At 47.6% G+C, this 21,609-nt stretch overlaps 1 protein-coding gene across 1 annotated transcript in view; it reads left to right on the plus strand.

Annotated features, from left to right (window-relative positions):
* Positions 1–21,609, plus strand: part of LOC129490288 (antiviral innate immune response receptor RIG-I-like) — a 337,723-nt gene that overhangs the window by 296,022 nt on the left and 20,092 nt on the right. The window contains 1 exon segment of the mRNA XM_063609082.1: positions 10,344–10,561. Coding sequence (XP_063465152.1) covers positions 10,344–10,561 — 218 coding nt within the window.

Raw genomic sequence — 21,609 nt, forward strand, 5'->3', positions numbered from 1 at the left:
GTGATGTCACCCATTTTTACAATAAATACGGGTGTTCCAGAACTGTTATGGCACTGGTGGGTGTGTGATTATGTTGATGAGCATATAACGAGGTCATTGGTGAAACTGAGGTCAAATCCAGCACCATGTTGGGTTGAGTCGTTCTTAGCCAGCTTGGCCACATCCTGGTTTTCAGGGTCTTATTGGCCCAAGCTTCTGCAGCTATTTCAACAGTTTCCTTTTTGTTATACAGGTATTTCAACAGCTGTGTGTGTGTGTGTGTGTGTGTGTGTGTGTGTGTGTGTGTGTGTGTGAAACTGCTGCCTGGAATTTTCTATTCTCCCGTGACCACCTTGTATTATTTCTGTCTCATTATATTAGTAACTGAGGCAGAAAGTGTTGAGAGCCTCAGGAAGTGAAGGCAGAGGTCCATGAGGGCTTCCAGAAGGGAGAGGTCTCAGCCAAGGTGGGGAGGTAGAGAAGCTGGAGAGTCTAGATTATATTAGGGAAGCAGGGAAGAGTGAATTGATCAGAGTCTTCACAACTCAGGTCTGATGGGACATCCCAATTTAGAGGACTCCTTTATCCCAATGGCTAATCAACGGGCTGGGTACCAGAGTCTGGGAAGGTGGCATCTGTAGGTGCGGGCTCCCTCCTACCTTCCCAGTGTCACCACAGGCAGGTACTGGATCGTATAAGGTTAATAGGAAGCCCGACCCCCTGAGACTGCCTTCTTCCCAGGTTTCTCCCTGGGTCTGTCTGTCACTCCTGCCTGAACTCCTGCAGCTCTCTCTGCGTCTGGATGACCACCTGCATGAGCGTGGGCACATCTCTTCCCGACTACCTGTGGGATGAGGAGTTGCGCTTCATCTCCAGGGTCCTTTCCATAGCTTCACCACAATCACTGAGCCCACATCCCCATCAGGCCCTGTCCTAGGTACTGGGGACACATTTTGGGCAAAAGCCTGACAGTGCCCAGAAAAGGAGGAACTGCTTCTGCATCAGATAGTCTAGGGGTAGCAGGAAGACGACATTCGATCTGGGCTTTAAGGTGGAAGAAACTGCCTGGTCAAGAATGGTTGAGCTCAACCTGGGAGGAAAAATGAGCAGGTACAAAGCCTGGGGAGTGGGAAAGTCTGGCTGTGCTCCCTAAGGCAGGGGCGGGTAGAAGAGGGGCTGGGAGGGGGTTGGGTGCCTACTTTGACCATTCTAGCTGAGAAAAGTGAAAAGCAAAAGACATGGATAGGAAGCTGCATGGCTAGGAAACCTCTTCTCAGAGTGCCTGAAAAGGAAGAAATAACCAAGAACAAGCCACACCTGGGGGCACCTGGTGATTGGGCTCAGAGGAGGGGACAAGTTCTGGCCCAGCTCCATCACTAACCGCCGGCATGAGTGTGGGGACATCCCTTCCCCTCTACCGGCCTCAGTGACCGCAAATCTCAAGGAATGTCCAATGAGACCTCAGTCTCAGGCCCTATTCCAGGCTGTGGGAATCCTGAGATGAATGAGGCAGTCCCCACCTGGAAAGAACTCCTAGGCCAAGGGAGAAACTAGGGGGAGAAAGATGCTAAATGGTCCATTTCAATATCATGCAGTAAGGGCCGGGATCTGGAGTGAAAGGAAGGCTGGCTCGACCTGTTTTAAGTGGGGACCATTGGCACTGGGGATGTGAGGCTGAGGGGAGATCATTACACTTCTAGTTTCCAGGTGAAATCCCAAGTCCCACTGTAGCAGCCACCTGGGCCACCCAGTAGTCCAACGACTCTTTGGGGTTGGAGAAGATAAAACACTGGATCAGTGGTTCTCAGAGTCTGTTCCCTGGGGCCAGCAGTATCATGAGCACCTGGGAACTTGTTAGAAATGCAAATTCTTGAGCCCCTCTCCAGATGTGCTGATCAGAAACTGGCGGTGGAGCCCAGCACTCTGGGTTTTCTGGAGCCCCCAGGTGCCGGATACATGGTAGAGTTTGAAAGCCACTGCATACAATGATAATTGTCTAGTGGCTTGAGGGTTTGGTAATCAGTGGCTGGTATTTTCAGCTTGTAGCAGGCAATCAGGTGTTATTGATTAGTTCGATAGGTTCTGGACTTTGTTTTATTTCACTATCTACTGCTTGATTTATTAATCCAACTGTTACTGAATTCTGGTCCCATGGCACATCCCTTCTCCTGGCTCCAAACATAAGGTGTTTGCAAGCACCTATTCTGTAGCTGAAGCACAGACCTTAAGTTTTCCCTCCTGTGAAATGAGCTGGGGAGTTGGCTGCATGAGTTCAGAGGATCTGGGTGCTGGTGACTGTTCTGAGGGGGCTTATGAACTAGTCTTGCCTTGTGGCTGGTGGGGGCAGAGGCTGAGCAGAGGGCAGAGGGCAGGCAAGGAAGCACTGGGGACCAAACACCAGCTCTGCCACAAGAACAGCAAAAGCCATGCGCTGAGTGCATACAGAAGGAGCAGAGCTTCATTCTAACGTGGCGGTGAGGTGCCTGAGTTCCCTGTGATCTCCATCAGCCCCACAAAGCCAACCCAAATAAACACACAATCTAAGCAAACACAGTGAGTGAGCTGTGCAAACACAGCTTCCAGAAAAGTCTCCCAGGACCATGCTTCCTGCTCTTTTCAATATGGCACTGACCTTAAGCCCTCCTATGGAAATTCTGGAGTTGCCGCTACTGAGGGATCCTGCCACGGCTTCTGGGAAGAGGGGGCATAACACAGAGGCCTCAGGAGGAGAGCAGGGGTCTTCCAGGCAGAAGGTGCAGCTTAAGCAAAGGCATGGGGGCCTGAGAAAGTGGCACACACTCTGGGGGCAGTGAGAAGACCACTGCACTGGCACATGGGGCATAGGAAGGAGGGTGGATAAGGCTGAAGGCAGAGCAGAGAAAGAACTGTAAATGCCCTGCATTTATCTTCTAAGCCATTTTTTTGCCCTACTTCCTTAACAGCCAAATGCTTTTAAAAAATGATGGCTTACATCAATCCCTTATTATAAAACATATCATAATGGCTAACAGCCATTATGCCTACTTTCTCTATGGCTTACATGGATGGATTCCCTAAATTCTCACAACCTCCCTAGTCCACAGTCAGTATAGAAGTAGCCAGGCACGTGGTGTGGTGTCACACCACTGTGTGCTCAATCACTTACCACACAGAGCAGAAGAGGGGCTGGGGACTGGCACTCCTCTGGCTCAGACATCCCTTCCCCCAACAGGGGGTCATCAGGCTCTTCCTTGTGACTTGGTGGCTCCAGGGAGAAGGGGTTCAGACCAGCATTCTGATCTGCCTGGGGATTTTGAAGGAGAGAACTTGGTCACTGTGTGGAGAGGGATGGATGGGAGAGGGAGGGAGAGCACAGGGGTCCCACCGAGAGAGAAGGGGGCTGCACCAGGCAGAGGCAGGTGCCAGAGTTGGGGCAGAGTCCCAAAGGCCTTTTCACAGCCCTAGCCCTGGCCTGGAGGTCAGGGATCCAGCCTCTAAGTCCAATCCTGCCGCTGACTCTCTCTGTGGCCTTGAACAAGACCCCATCCCTCTCTGAGGTCTGTTTCCCGATTGTACCATGACTTGGTTGGACTAGGTCAGCAGTTTCCAATCATTTCATAAGTAATATTCAAACACATTTATAGGTGGAAATCCATTACATAAAACTGACAAGAGTGACATTATTATAAATTTATGTTTCAGTTCAAATTTATAAGCACTACTGATTATAAAGTCAACCAATGAGAATAAGGAGACTATTTTAATAACCCAAATCATTTGAAGTTGGACATTATAAATAATAGTTGCAATTCAGTGTCAGCATCAATATCCAATTTATTTAAGTATTTTGATTTGTTTTTTCTGTATTATTAAAATCCTGATCCACCCTGAAAAGTAGTGGCAAATGGTAACATATTTTCAAAGCACTTTACCTTACTATCTCAGAATATTCACCAATTAAATGGATCCAGAAACTTCAAGAGGAAAAATAGGCAATTATTTTGTTTCCAGGTTGAATTATTAACAATACCTAAGTCTTGCTCTCATTTTTTAAACGGTGAGTATTACATTTGGAGGGAGACGATGAGTAGGTTTCTTACTTTAAATGTTCATTGTTTGGCAGAAAAAATACTTTTCAAATGTAGCCGGAAGGATGTTCAGGGTTGTCATTTGAGGAAATGTCATGTGTCAGTGCCCATGTCTGACAGCTCTTCACTGAAACTTTCTGAACAGTCAAATTTGTTTTGTTTTGCCTGTTAAGTCTAAGCTTTAGGATTCAATTTTATCCTAAATGCATTATCTAGTATTGTAAACAGGGTAACAGTGTGACCTTACATTGCTAAACGGAGCCCATTTAAGTGAACAAAATTCAGACTAGTGGAGCCTAGCACTTACAGTAAGCACTAAAGGGTTCTTCCGGTATGACACCATCAAGACTTAGGGCATTGCCCCCAGTCCTCGGTTTTGGCCCAGCCCTTCTGTGGTGTCGAGCAGGTCTCTAGCTGTGCTGGAAAGTTAACTGAGTGCAGCGTGCAAGTCACCTTGCAGTGGGCTCACATGGACAGTGTGATGTGCAAGTTCATGTCCAGGCCTGAATTACCCAACGGAAGCAGTGTAAGCCTCCTTCCCAGGCAATGGCGCGTCCACTCAGAATCCACATGGAGGCCCCAGGCAGGGCTAGAGAAGCTTTGTCTTGAGATCCACACAGAATTACATCAGCACATCAGCATGAGTGCACAGGTTGGCAGGAGCCCCCTGGACTAGCATTTGGGAGCCTGCACAGCTTTTTTGTTTCAAGATTTAAAATAATTAAAGAATATCTATTTAGGCAAAGCTTGGTGAAGTTACTAAAGGCCTTCTTTGGATCCCTGGGAGCTCCAAACCTCCCAGTTTGGAAATGGAAAGCCTGGGCGGACATCGGAGGGCTGTGCATGCCTCCATGGGCATCAGCCTTGACAATGAGGGAGTCTATTTTATCCTCCCATCCCCCAGCCCTGGATGTTTCCAGGAGCAGAAAACCAAGCCCTCCCCAGCCCCGCACCCCCAGCCTGTGGGATTCCCTTCTACAAAAGTCATTACTGCCTCTCTTGGTCGTCTGCCAGCTCTAAAGTGTCTTTTTAATTGCATCTAATTTGGCCTCATCTCATTAAATCCTTAATTTAAGCTGGAGTGATCCCTCCAGTGCTGGCTGCCTAATGACAAAGGGGCCCGCACTGCCCTTCCCCCTTCAGCATGGCTCTCCGGTTGGGGCTGCTCTCATTTCCAGGTGGTCTCTCTGGGAGGCTTCTGACAAGTGGCTGTCGTCCTCGCCACGCTGAGTGTGGAGGTGAGCCAAGAGGGCTTCCCAGGAGCGGTAATTACTGGTAAAGGCTCAACCCTCCACCCCACTGGCACCCTGGCTCACAGGCCCAAAATTGCTGCAGCAACAGCATCCAATTCTAGTGGTGCAGGAATGGGAAGAGAGTGAGGAGAAGACATTGAGATTAAACAGTAATAAACATAATAATGACGGTAGCCACTACTAAGCTCAGGACATCATGTTTTAAACACATTATCTCACTGGGGAAGGTGTCGCTGGCCACACATTGCAAGTGAGGCCATCCAAATTTGCAGGTGAAAAGTGGCAGGTCTTAGGATAGAAATGCAGATCTGTCTGGCCTCGGTAGGAGGAATCTTCCTGTTAATCTCTCCTAGTCCAACCTCATCTCCTAACAGTCTCACCCTGGTTACTCCCCTCCAGCCACCCAGCCGTCTCAGTGTTCCTTGAACAGGCCAGCATGTCCTGCCCCAGGGCCTTTGCACTTGCTGTCCTCTGTGTCTGGAATGCTCTTCCCCTGCATATGTATCTGGCTTACTTCTGTCCATCAGATGACAGCTCAAACCTCTTCTCTTCAGAGAAATCTTCCTTGACCTCCCCTATTACCCTTCTTAACTCTCCTCACCTTGTTTGTTTTTTGTGATTTTTATTTTGTTTGTTTGAGAGAGGGTCTCATTCTGTCACCCAGGCTGGAATGCAGAGGCATGATCATGGCTCACCGTAACCTGGACCTCCCAGGCTCAAGCAAATCTTCCCACCTTTCAGCCTCTGGAGTAACTGGAACAACAAGTGCATGCCACCATGCCAGGCTGATTTTTGTTTGTTTTCGCTGGTAGCACTTATCACTAGCATTTACTAAATTATGCATTTACCTTTCTATTGTCTGTGTCGTCTTTTAAAGATGATGCACTATAAGAGCAGAAAAATTTTCTGTCCTCTTCACTGCTGTATGCCTAGTACCTAGAACAATGTCTGGCATATACTAGGTCTTTGATTTATATTTGCTGCTTGACTGCATTATGGACATGTCTAATCTAGGGGTGTCCAATCTTTTGACTTCCCTGGGCCATATTGAAAGAAGAAGAATTGTCTTGGGCCACACATAAAATACACTAACACGATAGCTGATGAGCTAAATACAAAACAAAACAAAACAAACAACACAAAAAATTCTTACAATGTTTTAAGAAAGTTTACGAATTTGGGTTGGGCTGCATTCAAAGCCACCCTGGGCTGCATGTGGGCCACGGGCTGGATAACCATTTCAAAAGGATACACGCATTCTAGCACTTTTCAATGCCAATGGTTGCCAAGATTGAAATCTCCCCTAGCGTTCTCTGAATCAATTCTACAGGCCAGCAGAATCCTTCTCTAAGGATGACCCACAAGAATGCAGCCTAGAGGCCTCAGAGTTAGGGCTAAGGCTTGTTGCATTGGTGTGGACTTTTTGGGAAGCTGGTTGCTATAGGAACACCCATTGCCTCCTAGAATGGGCTTCCCATGGCTGCTCAGAGCTCTCTGCATTGCTGGGATCTTCTGAGAGGGAGGCACAAGAGCCGAGGGAGAATATCTTGGGCTTCTAATGCAGTTCATCCTGGGCAAGTCCCCTCACCTAGCTGAGCATCAGTTTCCTCATCTGTAAAATGGGTGTTATCACACATACATCACAGGGCTATAGGGAGGATTCAGTGAAATTGTGTATGTAAAGGGCTGGATCCCAGTAGCTGTTCAACAAATTGCACACCTATTCTTGGTTTTATAAAACTTCAAAAAACTTGGAACCTAATTTTATAAAATTCAATCTTTACTTTGAATTTATTCCTGTCAAGAGCTGCAGAGGGTCTGAAATTTTTCCTCACTTGCAAGCTACCAGCCACCCTGCTACCGTTTCATGGATGCTGGCAGAAGACATGAGACTCCAGGGCCAGAGACAAAAGACTTTATTACTCATGGCATTGCAAGCAGCATGGGCTTCATATTTATATCAGTTCTCCTTGCTCCCCAAGGCCCGTGGGGGGGTGATGCTGAGCAGCCTGGTGGATGTGGTATGCATAGTGGGTGTGTGTCAAAATTAGGAACTCCAAGTTTAGATAATCCAAATATTTCCTTATGACCTATAAGCAAAGCTATCTTTGCCTCAGAGGTGAGACATTATTTTTATTATACAGGACAGCAAATAAATTGGCCTTCTGCTTCAGAAGGAAAAATGATCTCTGTCTTCCAGGGTGGCTGTTCACTATACAAACACCTATGAGAAGATAGTCTGGAAAGAAAGCTATCAGTGCCTCCACTTGTAAGATGTGTGGAAACATGAGAAATCTGTGGAGAATTGTCTCCCAATGAGGCCATGTCCAGAAGAGATCTATAAGGAGTGGGGCAACTGTTAAGAGGCTTGCTCTGCAAGGGAGAGTCTCCTTTCCAGGCTGTTTTGAGTGAGCCTGTCTGGCATACATTGTGGGCCCTCGTCACTGCCGGCCTCACCTTCCTTAGTGTGGAGGATCCCCAGGTGTGGGAGGGTTCAAATGAAAGGCAAAGCTGAGGATGGGAAGCTGAGTGCCTTGGAACTGCATGGCTTGCTCAGGGTTTTGGTGCATGGCAGTGACCTCTGAAGAACGTGAATAACCTGCTTGAAGACCATCGCAGCCTGACTCATGGGGCTCCCCCTTCCTATCTGCCCATCAGCAAGCACAGGCAGCAGTCAGGCAAGACAATACCCAGAGATGAGCTGGCCTGGCCTGGCCTGGCCCCACTCAAATCTTGCCATCTGCAGGCATGTGTTGGGGGAAACTGCCCACCTCACCCTGCTTGAGGAGGGAAAGAGCCCAGGTCCTCTACAATTCACTCAGCAAACATTCAGTAGGCACTGACTGTGTGCCCAGTCCTGAGCTACACTGGGAAGAGAAATGCATCGGACTTGGTCCCTGCCCTCCTCAGACTGGCTGGGGAGACAGACGTGGCTGGACATAGGCATTAAAACACAGGGTACTAAGAGTCACATTGGAAGTGGGCAAGGAGGAGACATTTCTTTGGGGGAGGGCATTTCAGAGTTGAGTCTTGAGGGATGAATGGCCAGGCATGGGGAGGGGAGGTGGAGCACAGGGAGGGCCCAGTGGCACAAATGGAGGGTAGATTCAGGGAGCAGGAAATCCCTTGAAAGCTATGCCAAGGGATTTCCATTTTCGCCTGCAGGTAATGAGTGGCCACTGAAGGTGGTGGGGTGGGGGTGTACATAAATTCTAGTTATGTTTCTTATTACTGAAGTAAAATGTCCTGTTAGAAAAAATTTACAGAATATCAAGTACAAAAGAACAGAATATCAATCACCCATAATTCCTCTACCCAGGGAAAACTACTGTTAACATTTAGTGAATTTCTTTCTAGTCATTTTCATATTGGCTTCCAGTGACCCAAACCAGAGTCCTGGAATGGCCTATTCTTCTGCTAACCTTCACATCCTATATCTTCTTTTAAAAACGTGAATGTGCAAGACAAATCATGTTACTCTATTTTCTCTAAATTAAACTCACAGCCTCCATCCCCTCCCCTACCCCTGTCAGGATGGGGGTACACACTCAAGCTCAGTCATTTCAGAAACTGAAAGAGGCATCTCACCCTCCCCAGGCCCACAGGGTGCAGGGGAAAGGGGAGAATGGCTCCCAGCCCTCTGTCTGGCAGCTGCCCCTCCTGACCTGCATGTGGTCACTGCCAGCAGCCCTGAGGCCTCTGTGCCATCTGTGCTGCCCAGGAATTTTTGCTGAGCCTGGATGCTGTGGAGGCAGAACCCAGCCTCCTTGGGGACGCCCAGTCACTCCCCTCTGAGGACTGCCGAGGAGTGGGTCCTGCTCCCAGCCATGGCGAATCTCCCCTCTCACAGGCCAGTTCTGTCTCCCTTCCTCTCTTGCACAGAACCCTCAAGCAGCTCAGGCTTTTGGTAAAGCAAAAGCCAAGAAGTAACTGATGCACTGATGCCTGCAAGCGGCTCCTCCCAAGTCAAGGAGAGAAAAGGCTAGGTTCTTACTTGGAACTGAGAGGGAGAATACAGTTAGAAGAAATATAGGCCAATACCTAAATGCATTATTTTCCAGAAACATGCATATATAATTTTTTAAAAACACACAAGCCTCTGCTTCATTATAATGGCAGTGCAGAGTGAGCCCCCTTCCTTCTTGAAGGTGGAAGAGCTCTCAGAAAATTCATCATCTTTCCTTGATTCTCCCACTCCCACTGCAGGGAGTGGAGACTGGGGCTTCCCCTCCCCTCTAGGCTGATGGAGAGGCAGGTAATGAGGCTCCAGGCTGCAGACTAGCTTTCACAGTTATTTCTGATAATTGGTCAGCCCTTTCAACTGCAGGTGGGTCCTGATGCAGTAATTGGCAGGGGCAGGCCGGTCACTCAAGGACTGGAAAGGTGTTAATTGCTCTTTCCCCATCCCCCACATATATTCCTATTAAGGAGGAAACTTGAAGGGTAAGAAATGTCCAGGAGAAGTCCTAAGTACAAAAGGGCAAAGGTTTAGTGCTTTCCTCTGATACTCCAACGAGGGTAATGTTGATGGGCAGTCACTGGTAGAACTGGGATTCAGAAACTGTGGCTATGAGATCCCAAAGCTTATGGCTTGACCACCACGGTGCTCTGTTTCTTGTTGAATGGAATGGATGGAAGGGAGGGATTGAGCTCAGGTGACTCCTGCAGTCTTTTCCAATTGAGCCCTGGCAAATCCCCCAGGCTGGGGAACCGGAGCCAGGGCTAGGGGCCCAAGCCCCTTTCCCCACAGAGCTCCTCTCAGGAGGTGTTTGTGCAGTGGACGGTTCTCTTTAAATAACACTCCAAGCCAACACATTTTCTTCATTGGAAATTACCTTCAGTCCAACACTTTATCAGCCTCACCTGCAGAGTAATTGGAAGCAGGTGGATTTTCCTCAAACAACCATCAGTCCTGGAGAGAGTACGGTTATGCTCCTCTCGGAGAAGGAGTGGGCCCTGGCCTACAGCATGTGGAAATGCCTCCGGAGCCCAGGCAGCATGCCAGCAGACAGAGGCCGCTGAGTATCGGTGTTCTGCTCTGCAGGGGAACAGCAGCCATTCCTGGAGCAGGACAGCCGGGCCTCGCCCCAGGCACGGTGGGGACAGCAGTACACAAGCACGCCAGCAGAGAAGCGTCCAGGCACACTCACGGCGCCTGAGACTGTGGCCATCCTGAAGAAAGGACTTGGAGACAAGACTCTTCTCTCAGTTACAGGCTCCGGCTCTGCTCTCCAGCCACGCACCCAAGCTAGAGACCCGCAAGTAATCCAAGCCTTCTCCTCTCTTTCACACCCCATATCCAAACATCCTGGGTCCTGAGTACCACACCTCCTGCCTCCGATAATTCTGTCCCTGCCAATTAATTACTTAGTTCAGGCTTCATCATCTTATCGGGACCTCCATAGCAGCCTTCTTATTGGTGTTTCTGACCTTACCCCCTCCTATCAATCCCCTATCTTATAGCCAGAATAACCTGCATGAAATTCAGGTCTGATCTAACTGCTCTGTTTAAAACTCTTCTGTGGTTTCCCATCCCCAAAGCATAGCATACAAGGCCTTCAGTGTCCTGGCCTCTGCCTGTCTGCTGTTTCAGCTGCTTATTTCCAGATATGATGTTCTCCAAACATACTATGCCCCCTGGAACCACCAGGCCTTTGCTCCTACTGTTCCTGTTGTCTGGAGTGTTCTCCTCCCTTCGCCAAAAGCCTGAATCCTACTCCTGCTTCAGAGACCATTTCTGGTGGCACCTTATTGAGGAAAGTGAATCCCTGTGTTTTTTCCCCCCCCAGCTTTGGGAATGTGGTATCTGTAGTAGGTAGAGTAATGCCACTTCCCTAAGATGCCCATGTCCTAATCCCAGAAACCTGGGAATATATTGCCTTACATGGCAAAAGGGATTCTTCAGATGTCATTAAGTTCAGAAAATTGTGATGGGATGATTATCCTGAATTATCTGGATGGGCCCAATTACTCACAAAGGTCCTTACAAAAGGGAGGCAGGAGTATGAGAGGCAGAGAAGGGGATATGATGATAGAAGTGGAAGTGGAGTGGAATTGGAGTGATGTGGGGCCACCAGCCAAGGGATGTGAGCAGCCTCTGGAAGCTGGAAAGGCAAGTATATGAATTCCTCCATACAGCCTCCAGAAAGGGCCACAGCCCTGCTGACACCTTGACTTTAGCCTACTGAGACCCACATTGCACTTCTGACCCACAGAACTGTAAGATAATACATTTGTGTTGTTTTCGGTCACTAAGTTGGTGATAATTTGTTGCAGCAGGCACAGGAAACTAACACAGCCTCATATTAGAGTTGGTTCTTCATGAGTCTGTGAGGCCCTGGCGGGCAATGGTTGGCCATTCCCTGTGCCTCTACTCCCAGTACAAGGTCAGACACAGAGACAACACCTAGCAAATGCTGGACAAAGGAGCGAGGGAGGCAATTCCTTTCTCTGGCACCAACAGACCCATTGTGGATATCAGGCCTTTGGGGCTTCATGGGCTGAGATGAAGTGGAATTGATTTTATTGCACAGCCAGAAGGCATGGTTCCCTGTGTTACTAGCACTACCTTTATACCCTGCTAAGTCCAAAACCACCAGTTATGTTGCCTCAAAGACAACCTCTGTGCTGGGGGTGGTGGCTCATGCCTGTAATCCCAGCACTTTGGGAGGCGAGGTGGGCAGATCACTTGAGGTCAGGAGTTCAGGACCAGTCTGGCCAACATACAGAAATCCCATCTCTACAAAAAATACAAAAATTAGCTGGGCATGGTGGCGCACGCCTGTAATCCCAGCTACTTAGGAGGCTGAGGCATGGGAATTGCTTGAGCCTGGGAGGTGGAGGTTGCAGTGAGCCGAGATCTCACCACTGCACTGCAGTCTGGGTGACAGAGCAAGACTCTCTCTCAAAACAAAAAAGAGACCTCCATTGGGTTACTGAGATCACTTAGCCTTCCTACCCAGCTCACTTGTAGTAACTCCCATGCACATCAACAAGGACGTTTGGCTCAGAGGCTCGTGGAACGTCAGGGCTGCAGGAGCCTTTACAATGCTCCATCTCACTTCCTTATTTACAGATGGGGAGCCTGGAGAGGGAAGGGGTCAATGTGGTCAAACTGTGGCCCGACAAGAACCCAGGCCAGGCCTCTTTCCCTGTACCTCCCAAGGAACCAGACACTAGAATCGACATCCCCATTTTATAGATGAAGAAACTGAGGCATAGAGAAGTTGAGTCACTTGCCCACAGTCAGCCAGTGAGTGAAGCTGATTTGAATTGGTTGAACACCAGAGTCTCTCCTCTTAATCTCTGCACTATACTGACAGTTGGGGAAACGGAGGCCCAGGGAGGGTCCCAGGGGTGATGGCTGCACAGAAAGTGGATATGGCGAATGTTCAAATCAGAGCCTGCCAAAAGTACAAGGTAGGAAGTGTCTGGGCTGAAATGAAGGCCTTGGGAGGTTGCCTTCTTTAATTAGGCTGTTTGTTTTTCTGAGTCCAGAGGATAATTTAACTAATGGTGCTGGTTTTCTGACACTATTGATCGGCCAAGATTAAATATGTTTGTCAGAGTCAAATGAACTAATCACTTTATTTTATTTCAAATACTAATTTCATCAGATAGACGTTGGGGGGTGCCCTGGGGGGAGGTTCTGGGAGATGAGCATGTGCACAGATTGGGGTGCAGGGGGAGGGCTGCCAGGAGATCGATGGAGCCAATCTGCCTAGAGGGGTCTGGGACACCAGGCTTTCTGGACTCCTGCAGCTGTGCTGCTCAGACTAGAGGAGGCTGCATTTTCTCTATCCTCCCCATTGCTATTCCACACCCTCTTGAAATTTCTCTTCTCAGGAGAGGCAATTTCTCAAGCATTATTGGAAAATGGTAGATGTTCCTAAATAACTATCCTAAATCACCCCTCATCCAGTAATCCCACAGCTGCTCTGGCTCTGCTGGATACAAATGCTGCCTCTCTGAGCCATTAGCCATTCCAGGGACCATCAATTCATGGCAAAACCTGAAAATGAACGCATCTGTCTTTCAGGTTTGGAAAGGCTTTGCCATTTCCATAGCTCATCATGTTGGACAAGGAGACCCAGGGCTTATTAAATCACCCTCTGGCACAATGCAACTGAGCAAGCCTCCCTGCTCAGGAGAGAGGGCAAGTATATACACGTGCACACACATAAACACACATGCCTGCACACAGGCCCACAGAAACACATGTGGACACACACGTGCACACACAAACATGCATGTTAATACACGTGCATGGACGTGCATACATATAAATGCACACACATGCACACATGTGCACTATACCCCTACATAGCCCATGCACATATACATACATCCTGCGTGAACTTATAGATATGTAATGCATGCACACCCACATATGCACACTCACACATGCACACATGTGCACACACTCACATACAAGGTTCAGAAGTTCCCAACAGGCAAGATGTTTCTTAAACACGTGCAATGGGTTTGTCCCCTGCACACAGAAGCTCCTGAGACTGCTTGGCTGACAGACTCTGAAGACAAAGTCAATTTCGCTAACTCTGAACACAAGCCTGCCAACAAGTCTCCTTTCTCATTTTGTTGTATTTAATCACACCAAACACAAGCATCAACTGTACCCCCTGGAGCTGAAGAAAAGTCGGTATCTACCTTAGACTTCTGAGGCTCAACCCTTTGGTGATTAGATGGGGGACAAGGCCAGTTCCCAGCTGAGCTTCAGACACTGAGGAATAACCCACCAGAATCATTGTGAACACTCACTTAAATGGGTCCAATAAGGAGGGTCATTTCCAGAGGAACACACATGTTTCTACATGGAAGAGCCCTCTTCCACAGCTGCCCACAGAGCCCCTCGGGCTATCTGGATGGGCTTAGCTGGCACTCTTCACTGGAGAATTGGGTTATTTTATATGTGCAATGTCTCACATCTGTATAGCTTTCAAATCTATTATCATCCAGCAATTCTGGAAGCAGATAGGGCTTTGGGATTTACCATCCCTATTTTATTATAGATGGGAAAACTGAAGCCCAGAGAGGGAAAGAGACTTGCTAAACATCCAGAGAGTCAGTGGCAAGTTGGAACTGGAGTTGGACTTCCTGACTCTAAGAGTGGGCACCAGTCCTTTGTAAGTCTCTGGTCAAATCCTACCCATGCATTCAGAGCTTTGCAATATTCCCCTTTTCCATATTTCTGTTCTTTTTTCAGTCTTTTGCTCATTGCTAGATTTCCTGACTGCAGTTATGCCCTTGAGCAGAAGTCCCAAATACTCTCCAATCTGGGCTGCTCTTTCCAGACACCTTCGGGCTTGGTATCAAGAAAAAGGCTGCCTGGGCCGGGCGCGGTGGCTCACGCTTGTAATCCCAGCACTTTGGGAGGCCGAGGCGGGCGGATCACGAGGTCAGGAGATCGAGACCACGGTGAAACCCCGTCTCTACTAAAAAATACAAAAAAGTTAGCCGGGCGTGGTGGCGGGCGCCTGTAGTCCCAGCTACTCGGAGAGGCTGAGGCAGGAGAATGGCATGAACCCAGGAGGCGGAGCTTGCAGTGAGCCGAGATTGCGCCACTGCACTCCAGCCTGGGCGACAGAGCAAGACTCCGTCTCAAAAAAAAAAGAAAAAAAAAAAGAAAAAGGCTGCCTGTGTGGCTGGGCTGAGTAGGCCAAGGCCTTTGTCCTTGCCAGGCTTTCTCTATTTTTAGAAGCATCTTTTTGTGACTTTGATGCTGAGATCTGGAGCTCTCTTGGAGAGTTTTTTTCAAGCTTCAGAAGATGCATCCATCCCCAGGAATCCTACTGGGTTAAACGAGACAGAAAAAACCAGCAGCATCTCCCCGGGGAAACATCGAAAGTCAGAGCAGCAACAAACAGATTTGCTGAACATTTCAAATCTTTGAGCATCATTAAAACCCAGAGAGCTGTGTGTGGAGTATGTAACCTGGCCTTTTAGTCTCTTTCATGCTATGTAACTCCAGATGTTTTACCTCCCGAAGAGAAGTTTTTCTACATGACGAAGTACCCAATTTGCAAAAAATATCCTGGTTCCCTCTCCAAGCCAGCAAACTGTCGGCGGCATGCCAATTTCGATGTGCTTGTTAAAACCCAGACTTAGGAAATATTCCACGCGTGGGTTTGGTGGTCTGAAGAATTTGGAATCAGAAGGCCTGAGCTCTGCCTTCAACTTGCTGAGCCAGTTGCCTAAAGCCCCACAGAGCATTGGGACAGAGCTGGTGTTAAACATCCAAGCCACACACCCTCTGAGCAAAGAAGAATCAAATCTAACAAGGTCAACAAGCACATCTGAATATAGGCTGGAAACAGGGAGAAGCATATCACAGTAACCATGTCCAAAAAGATCCCAGTCAAGGCAGTGGGGTAAGGAAGTATTCCCGCTCCATTTTCTTGTTCTCTTTGTGGACTTCTGGTAGCCACCAGCCTGTGCCCATGGCCCCACAGAGAGGGCCTGGAGGGTACGGTAGAACCCTTGGACAGACCAGCATTGACATTTCAGGGTGGAATTATCAGGGCTCTCCCTTTAGTCCTTGTCAGGATCACTGCCAAGTCCTTTCTCTGGTGTCAGCCTCTGGCCCTCTCTGTCATTTGTACTGTTAACCACTCACCACTAACAGAGTCCCTATCCTCCCTTGCTCCTGGGACTCCACAGTATCCAAATGTACTCTCTTTTTCTGGCTGTTTTATCTCTGCAGACACCTTTTCCTCAGTCTATTCCTTGAAGATTGGTGTTCTCCAGGACCATCTTCTTTTCTGTCTATCCTCTCTCTCTCTCTCTCTTTCTCTATCATTTATCCTCTATTAATATCTTCTATTATCTATCAATATCATCTATCATATATTCATCCATCTATTATCTGTCTATATAATCTATCCATTCATCCATCATCTAGTATCTATATCAGTTATCATCCATCTATATTATCTATGTCTATTCACCCATTCATTTATTATCTATCTATTCATTTATTCGTTCATCTCTATCACCTGTCTTTCCATTTGTCTATCATCGATCAATCAACATATATCTATTTATCATCTATCTATCTACCTATCTATCTATCTACTCCCTGCACCATCTTGCCCACCCTCGTGTCTTCCATTAACCCCATGTGATGACTCTCCAGAGTGCCAGATGTATTAATCCACCTACCTACATAACTTCTCCACTTGATGCCCTGCAGGGATTTTTCTCACATAATGAGTCTAGAAGCAGGCAGTGTCTTGCACTGACTCAGCAGCTTAAGCATGTCCGAGCTGAAGTCTCTGGTTCTCTTAGCCTTTCCCTTGTGGTTGCAAGAAGGCAGCTGTAACACTGGCCATCTCATCTGCATTCCAGACAGGAAGAACAAAGACATGGAGAAGGGCAAAAAGACACCACTGGTTTAGAAGCCTCTTCTAAAGCGTCTTCCAAGAAGCTCCGCCCAACTGCTTCCCCTTACATCTCCTTGGACACTCCTACCTGCAGAGGGGCAGTGTCCTATCTGCGTCTAGTTTTAGTGAGCACACTGCCATCCCCATTGTGGAATAAGGAACAAGAGGAGACAGCTCCCTAGACTTCTCAACCCTCTCCCCTGACTGCATCAGGCTTCTCCCACAGCTCCCTACCTGCCTGCACCCCTATCCCTCTTGGCCCCTCTGATGGGCTCCCATCCAGAGCCAGAATGATCTTTCTAGCATGAGACCCTGGTTCTAACACCCTCACAAGCTGCTTCATCAGGGGTCTGCACCTAGATGCCCCTAGATAAAACTCACTGACCCACAGGATAAAATTCTCAGCCTAACCTTTAAGATCCTGGAGAATCAGTATAATCTCCAGAAACCGAAAGTTCTATTTCTTTGCTGCAATGCTCCTCGTGGGTTTCAGAAAAGTGCAGGCATCCTTGAGGGGGAAGGGTGGCTGACAACAGAGGATTTCAAAAACAAACACATTAGCTCTGGCCTGCCCAGATAATGAATAGAGGAGAAGGTTATCTATCTCACTGATTTATGTTGTTACAGTTTCTTCCATAGCCAAAGTGGGAGCATCTTTACATCTCCCGCCTTCCACATTTGCTGTGGCAAGGAAATCACATTTTTCGTCAACCATGGGAATTACTGAACGGCAGTGGTTTTATTTGTTAAGGATTGAACTTGGCCATTTCTTCCATCAGGGGCTGAGTCCTGCTGTTATGCATAACTTCTCATCCAGAGAGACACCATGGAGAATAAATCAGGACTGGGACTCCGTGTGACAGCCACATTCTGGCAGGGCTCTGGGGTCTGGGGGCTAATAGGGTCTCACTGCAGGGAGAAACTGCTCCCAACTGGGCTGGGGAGAGGAGGTGAGGCTGAGACTTTGAAAAATGAGTGGGAAAAATTTTGCCAGTTCATAAAACCGGTGTCAGTGGGTGAAACATAAACCATCCAGAGACTATGAGAGCTGGCAAGGCCTTTGGTGAGTTTACGGCTTCTTAATCTGTGGCTGGGTTTTATGGGGTCTATGAACCCATGAAATTATGTGTAAACGTTTCTGTGCATGTGTGCATTTCCAGCACACGCAACAGGGTTACAGTTCATTGCTTTCGTCAATTCTCAAAGGTCAAGAACTGATCTGGCATGACCCTCTCGTCATGCAGAAAAGAAAACTGTGGGGTCTTTGGGATAGAAGAGACCAGCCAAGTTCCACTGGTAGGAAAGAGGCAGAACTGGGATTAGGAATTTGCAGACTCAGGTTCCAATTTGGCCTGGCCGGATCCGGGCTGTGTGACTTTGGGCTGGTCACCTTATTGCTCTGGTGTTTTATTACACATGCATTTAAGGAGATGTCAAGGGGATTTTAAAAGGGAATTAATGACTTCGATACCTACTTACAGGAGGTGTGGAGCTGGTGCTCCATAAGTATTTTTTTAATCACTGAATACTGTTGAAAATCATTCTTTTCAACTATCATCTATTCAGCAAATATTTGTCGACTATCTCTTATATACCACATACTGAGTGAACAAAGTAGGCACAGTCCCTGCCCTGGCAGAGTGGGAGTTAAGAAAACAGACCATTGTTATTGCTGTAGCAATGAGCTATTACACTGTTGATGCAACCCTTGTAATGCAGTGTGATGAATGTCATAACAGGGTCAGCATAGGAACCTGCGAGAGCACGGGGTATGGGTACCTAGCCAGAGGTAGTGTGGGGCGGGGGAGTCAGGAAAGGCTTCCCAGAGGAGGCAACAAGTAAGCTGAGACCTGAAGGAGAAGCAAGAGTTGGCCAGGTGAAGAGAGGGCTGGATTATCATCCAGAGAACGGCACATGCAAAGGTCTAGAGGCCAAAGAAAGCTTGGTGGACTTCTTTAGGGAAGTCATAGATCAGTCTTGCTGTTTTAGGTGCTGCAGGCAGCCAGGAGAAGCCATACTGAAGTGCATTAATTCCTTTTGAAAATCCCCTTGACATCTCCTTAAATGCATTTGTAGTAACACATTAGAGCAATAAGGTGACCAGCCCAAAGTCACACAGTCAGGATCTGGCCATGCCAAATTGGAACCTGAGAGGCCAAAGAAAGCTTGGTGCACTTCTTTAGGGAAGCCATAGATCAGTCTTACTGTTTTTAGCTGCTGCAGGCAGCCAGGAGAAGCCATGCTGAAATCAACATACATAGCCAGGACCTCGACATCCCTTTCATCTTTTATCACCAGTTTATGTTTGCATTTACTTACTTAATGTTGGCACTTTTGTACATGGCCGTCTCCTCCTCCCTGTCGATCCAAATAGTGCAGCTTCCCTCTAGCTCCTTGTCTCTAGAGGTGAGCAAATACTTACCTCCGGTAATGCTGGGATGAGAACCCAGATGGGACAGTCTGGTGAGCTCATGTTATCACAAGCAGACGATCATTGCGTGGCTTGCTGAGTAGCTGGGAATACAGGCATATGTCATGATGCCTGGCTGATTTGTGTATTTTTTTGGAGAGACAGGGTTTTGCCTCGTAGCCCAGCTGGTCTTGAAGTCCTGAGTTCACACGATCTGCCCATCTTGGACTCCCAAAGTACTGGGATTACAGGCGTGAGCCACCAAGCCCAGTCCCTTCCACTCATTTTACCATTGTGCTGAATGCACAGACTTGTGAGTAGGGAGGTTTAACTGGGTGTCCTCATTTAGGCCAGACACTGCCCACCAGACTCACACTTGGGAGATGTTGTAATTCTGGGGCTTCCATCCACTCAGCAAACTCTCACCAAGATCTTCCTCCATAAACACTATGCCAGGCACCTTGCCATGCTACGGAAGCCTCACAGCCGTCCTATAAAGCAGGTAGTGGAGTAGTGGAGTTACCTCCCCACTTTCTTTCAGGTGAGGGAAAGGAAGTGGAGAGGTTTACTAGGGAACTCTTCTGGAATCAGTTCCCCATGAGCATGCACGAGGGACCAGAGAGCGGGGCATACCGGCAAACACATGCAACCAACCCTCCAAGCCTGGAGAACCCACAGCAAAGCCCAGCAAGCCCTACACACCCAGCCAGCCCCTGTGCTGGATGCATCAGAGCTGCTGCTCAGTCCCACGGGTTCTCCTCAGACCCGGGGCCATTTAGGAACTTTCATTTGGGTTGGCTCCATTCTGGGTGTGAGACTGACCTCTGGTGGCCATCTGATTCATTAATTCACACAAGTAACTCTTTGGTTTAAGAAAAAACAAAGGGGTTGCAGGGGCGATGGTCCTCCTCTAGGCCTATTGTTGGTGGAAAGAGAATTGAGTAAGACAGTCCCTTCCCTGCAGGAGTTCACAGCTGGGCAGGGGAGACAATTACAGAGCCAGGTAGAAAGTGCAGTGAGAAGTACAGAGGCCATGAGATCATGAGCGGAAAGCAAGCATCTGTATCAAGCACACACGGTGGGCCACCTCCCTTCATGCTTCTTTCTTTTTTTTTTTGACAGAGAATCTTTTTTTTTAAATGATACTTTGGGTTTTAGGGTACATGTGCACAATGTGCAGGTTTGTTACATATGTATCCATGTGCCATGTTGTTTTGCTGCACCCATTAACTCGTCATTTAGCATTAGGTATATCTCCTAATGCTGTCCCTCCCCCCTCCCCTCACCCCACAACAGTCCCAGGAGTGTGATGTTCCCCTTCCCGTGTCCATGAGTTCTCATTGTTCAATTCCCACCTATGAGTGAGAACATGCGGTGTTTGGTTTTTTGTCCTTGCGATAGTTTACTGAGAATGATGGTTTCCAGCTTCATCCATGTCCCTACAAAGGACATGAACTCATCGTTTTTTATGGCTGCATAGTATGCCATGGTGTATATGTGCCACATTTTCTTAATCCAGTCTATCATTGTTGGACATTTGGGTTGGTTCCAAGTCTTTGCTATTGTGAATAGTGCCGCAATAAACATACATGTGCATGTGTCTTTATAGCAGCATGATTTATAGTCCTTTGGGTATATACCCAGTAATGGGATGGCTGGGTCAAATGGTATTTCTAGTTCTAGATCCCTGAGGAATCGCCACACTGACTTCCACAATGGTTGAACTAGTTTACAGTCCCACCAACAGTGTAAAAGTGTTCCTATTTCTCCACATCCTCTCCAGCACCTGTTGTTTCCTGACTTTTTAATGATGGCCATTCTAACTGGTGTGAGATGGTATCTCATTGTGGTTTTGATTTGCATTTCTCTGATGGCCAGTGATGATGAGCATTTTTTCATGTGTTTTTTGGCTGCATAAATGTCTTCTTTTGAGAAGTGTCTGTTCATGTCCTTTGCCCACTTTTTGATGGGGTTGTTTGTCTTTTTCTTGTAAATTTGTTTGAGTTCATTGTAGATTCTGGATATTAGCCCTTTGTCAGGTGAGTAGGTTGTGAAAATTTTCTCCCATTTTATAGGTTGCCTGTTCACTCTGATGGTAGTTTCTTTTGCTGTGCAGAAGCTCTTTAGTTTAATTAGATCCCATTTGTCAATTTTGGCTTTTGTTGCCATTGCTTTTGGTGTTTTAGACATGAAGTCCTTGCCCATGCCTATGTCCTGAATGGTATTGCCTAGGTTTTCTTCTAGGGTTTTTATGGGTTTAGGTCTAACATGTAAGTCTTTAATCCATCTTGAATTAATTTTTGTATAAAGTGTAAGGAAGGGATCCAGTTTCAGCTTTCTACATATGGCTAGCCAGTTTTCCCAGCACCATTTATTAAATAGGGAATCCTTTCCCCGTTTCTTGTTTTTGTCGGGTTTGTCAAAGATCAGATAGTTGCAGCATTATTTCTGAGGGCTCTGTTCTGTTCCATTGATCTATGTCTCTGTTGTGGTACCAGTAT

The sequence above is a fragment of the Symphalangus syndactylus genome, chromosome 9, assembly GCF_028878055.3.
Source record: "Symphalangus syndactylus isolate Jambi chromosome 9, NHGRI_mSymSyn1-v2.1_pri, whole genome shotgun sequence".
Classification (NCBI taxonomy): domain Eukaryota; kingdom Metazoa; phylum Chordata; class Mammalia; order Primates; family Hylobatidae; genus Symphalangus; species Symphalangus syndactylus.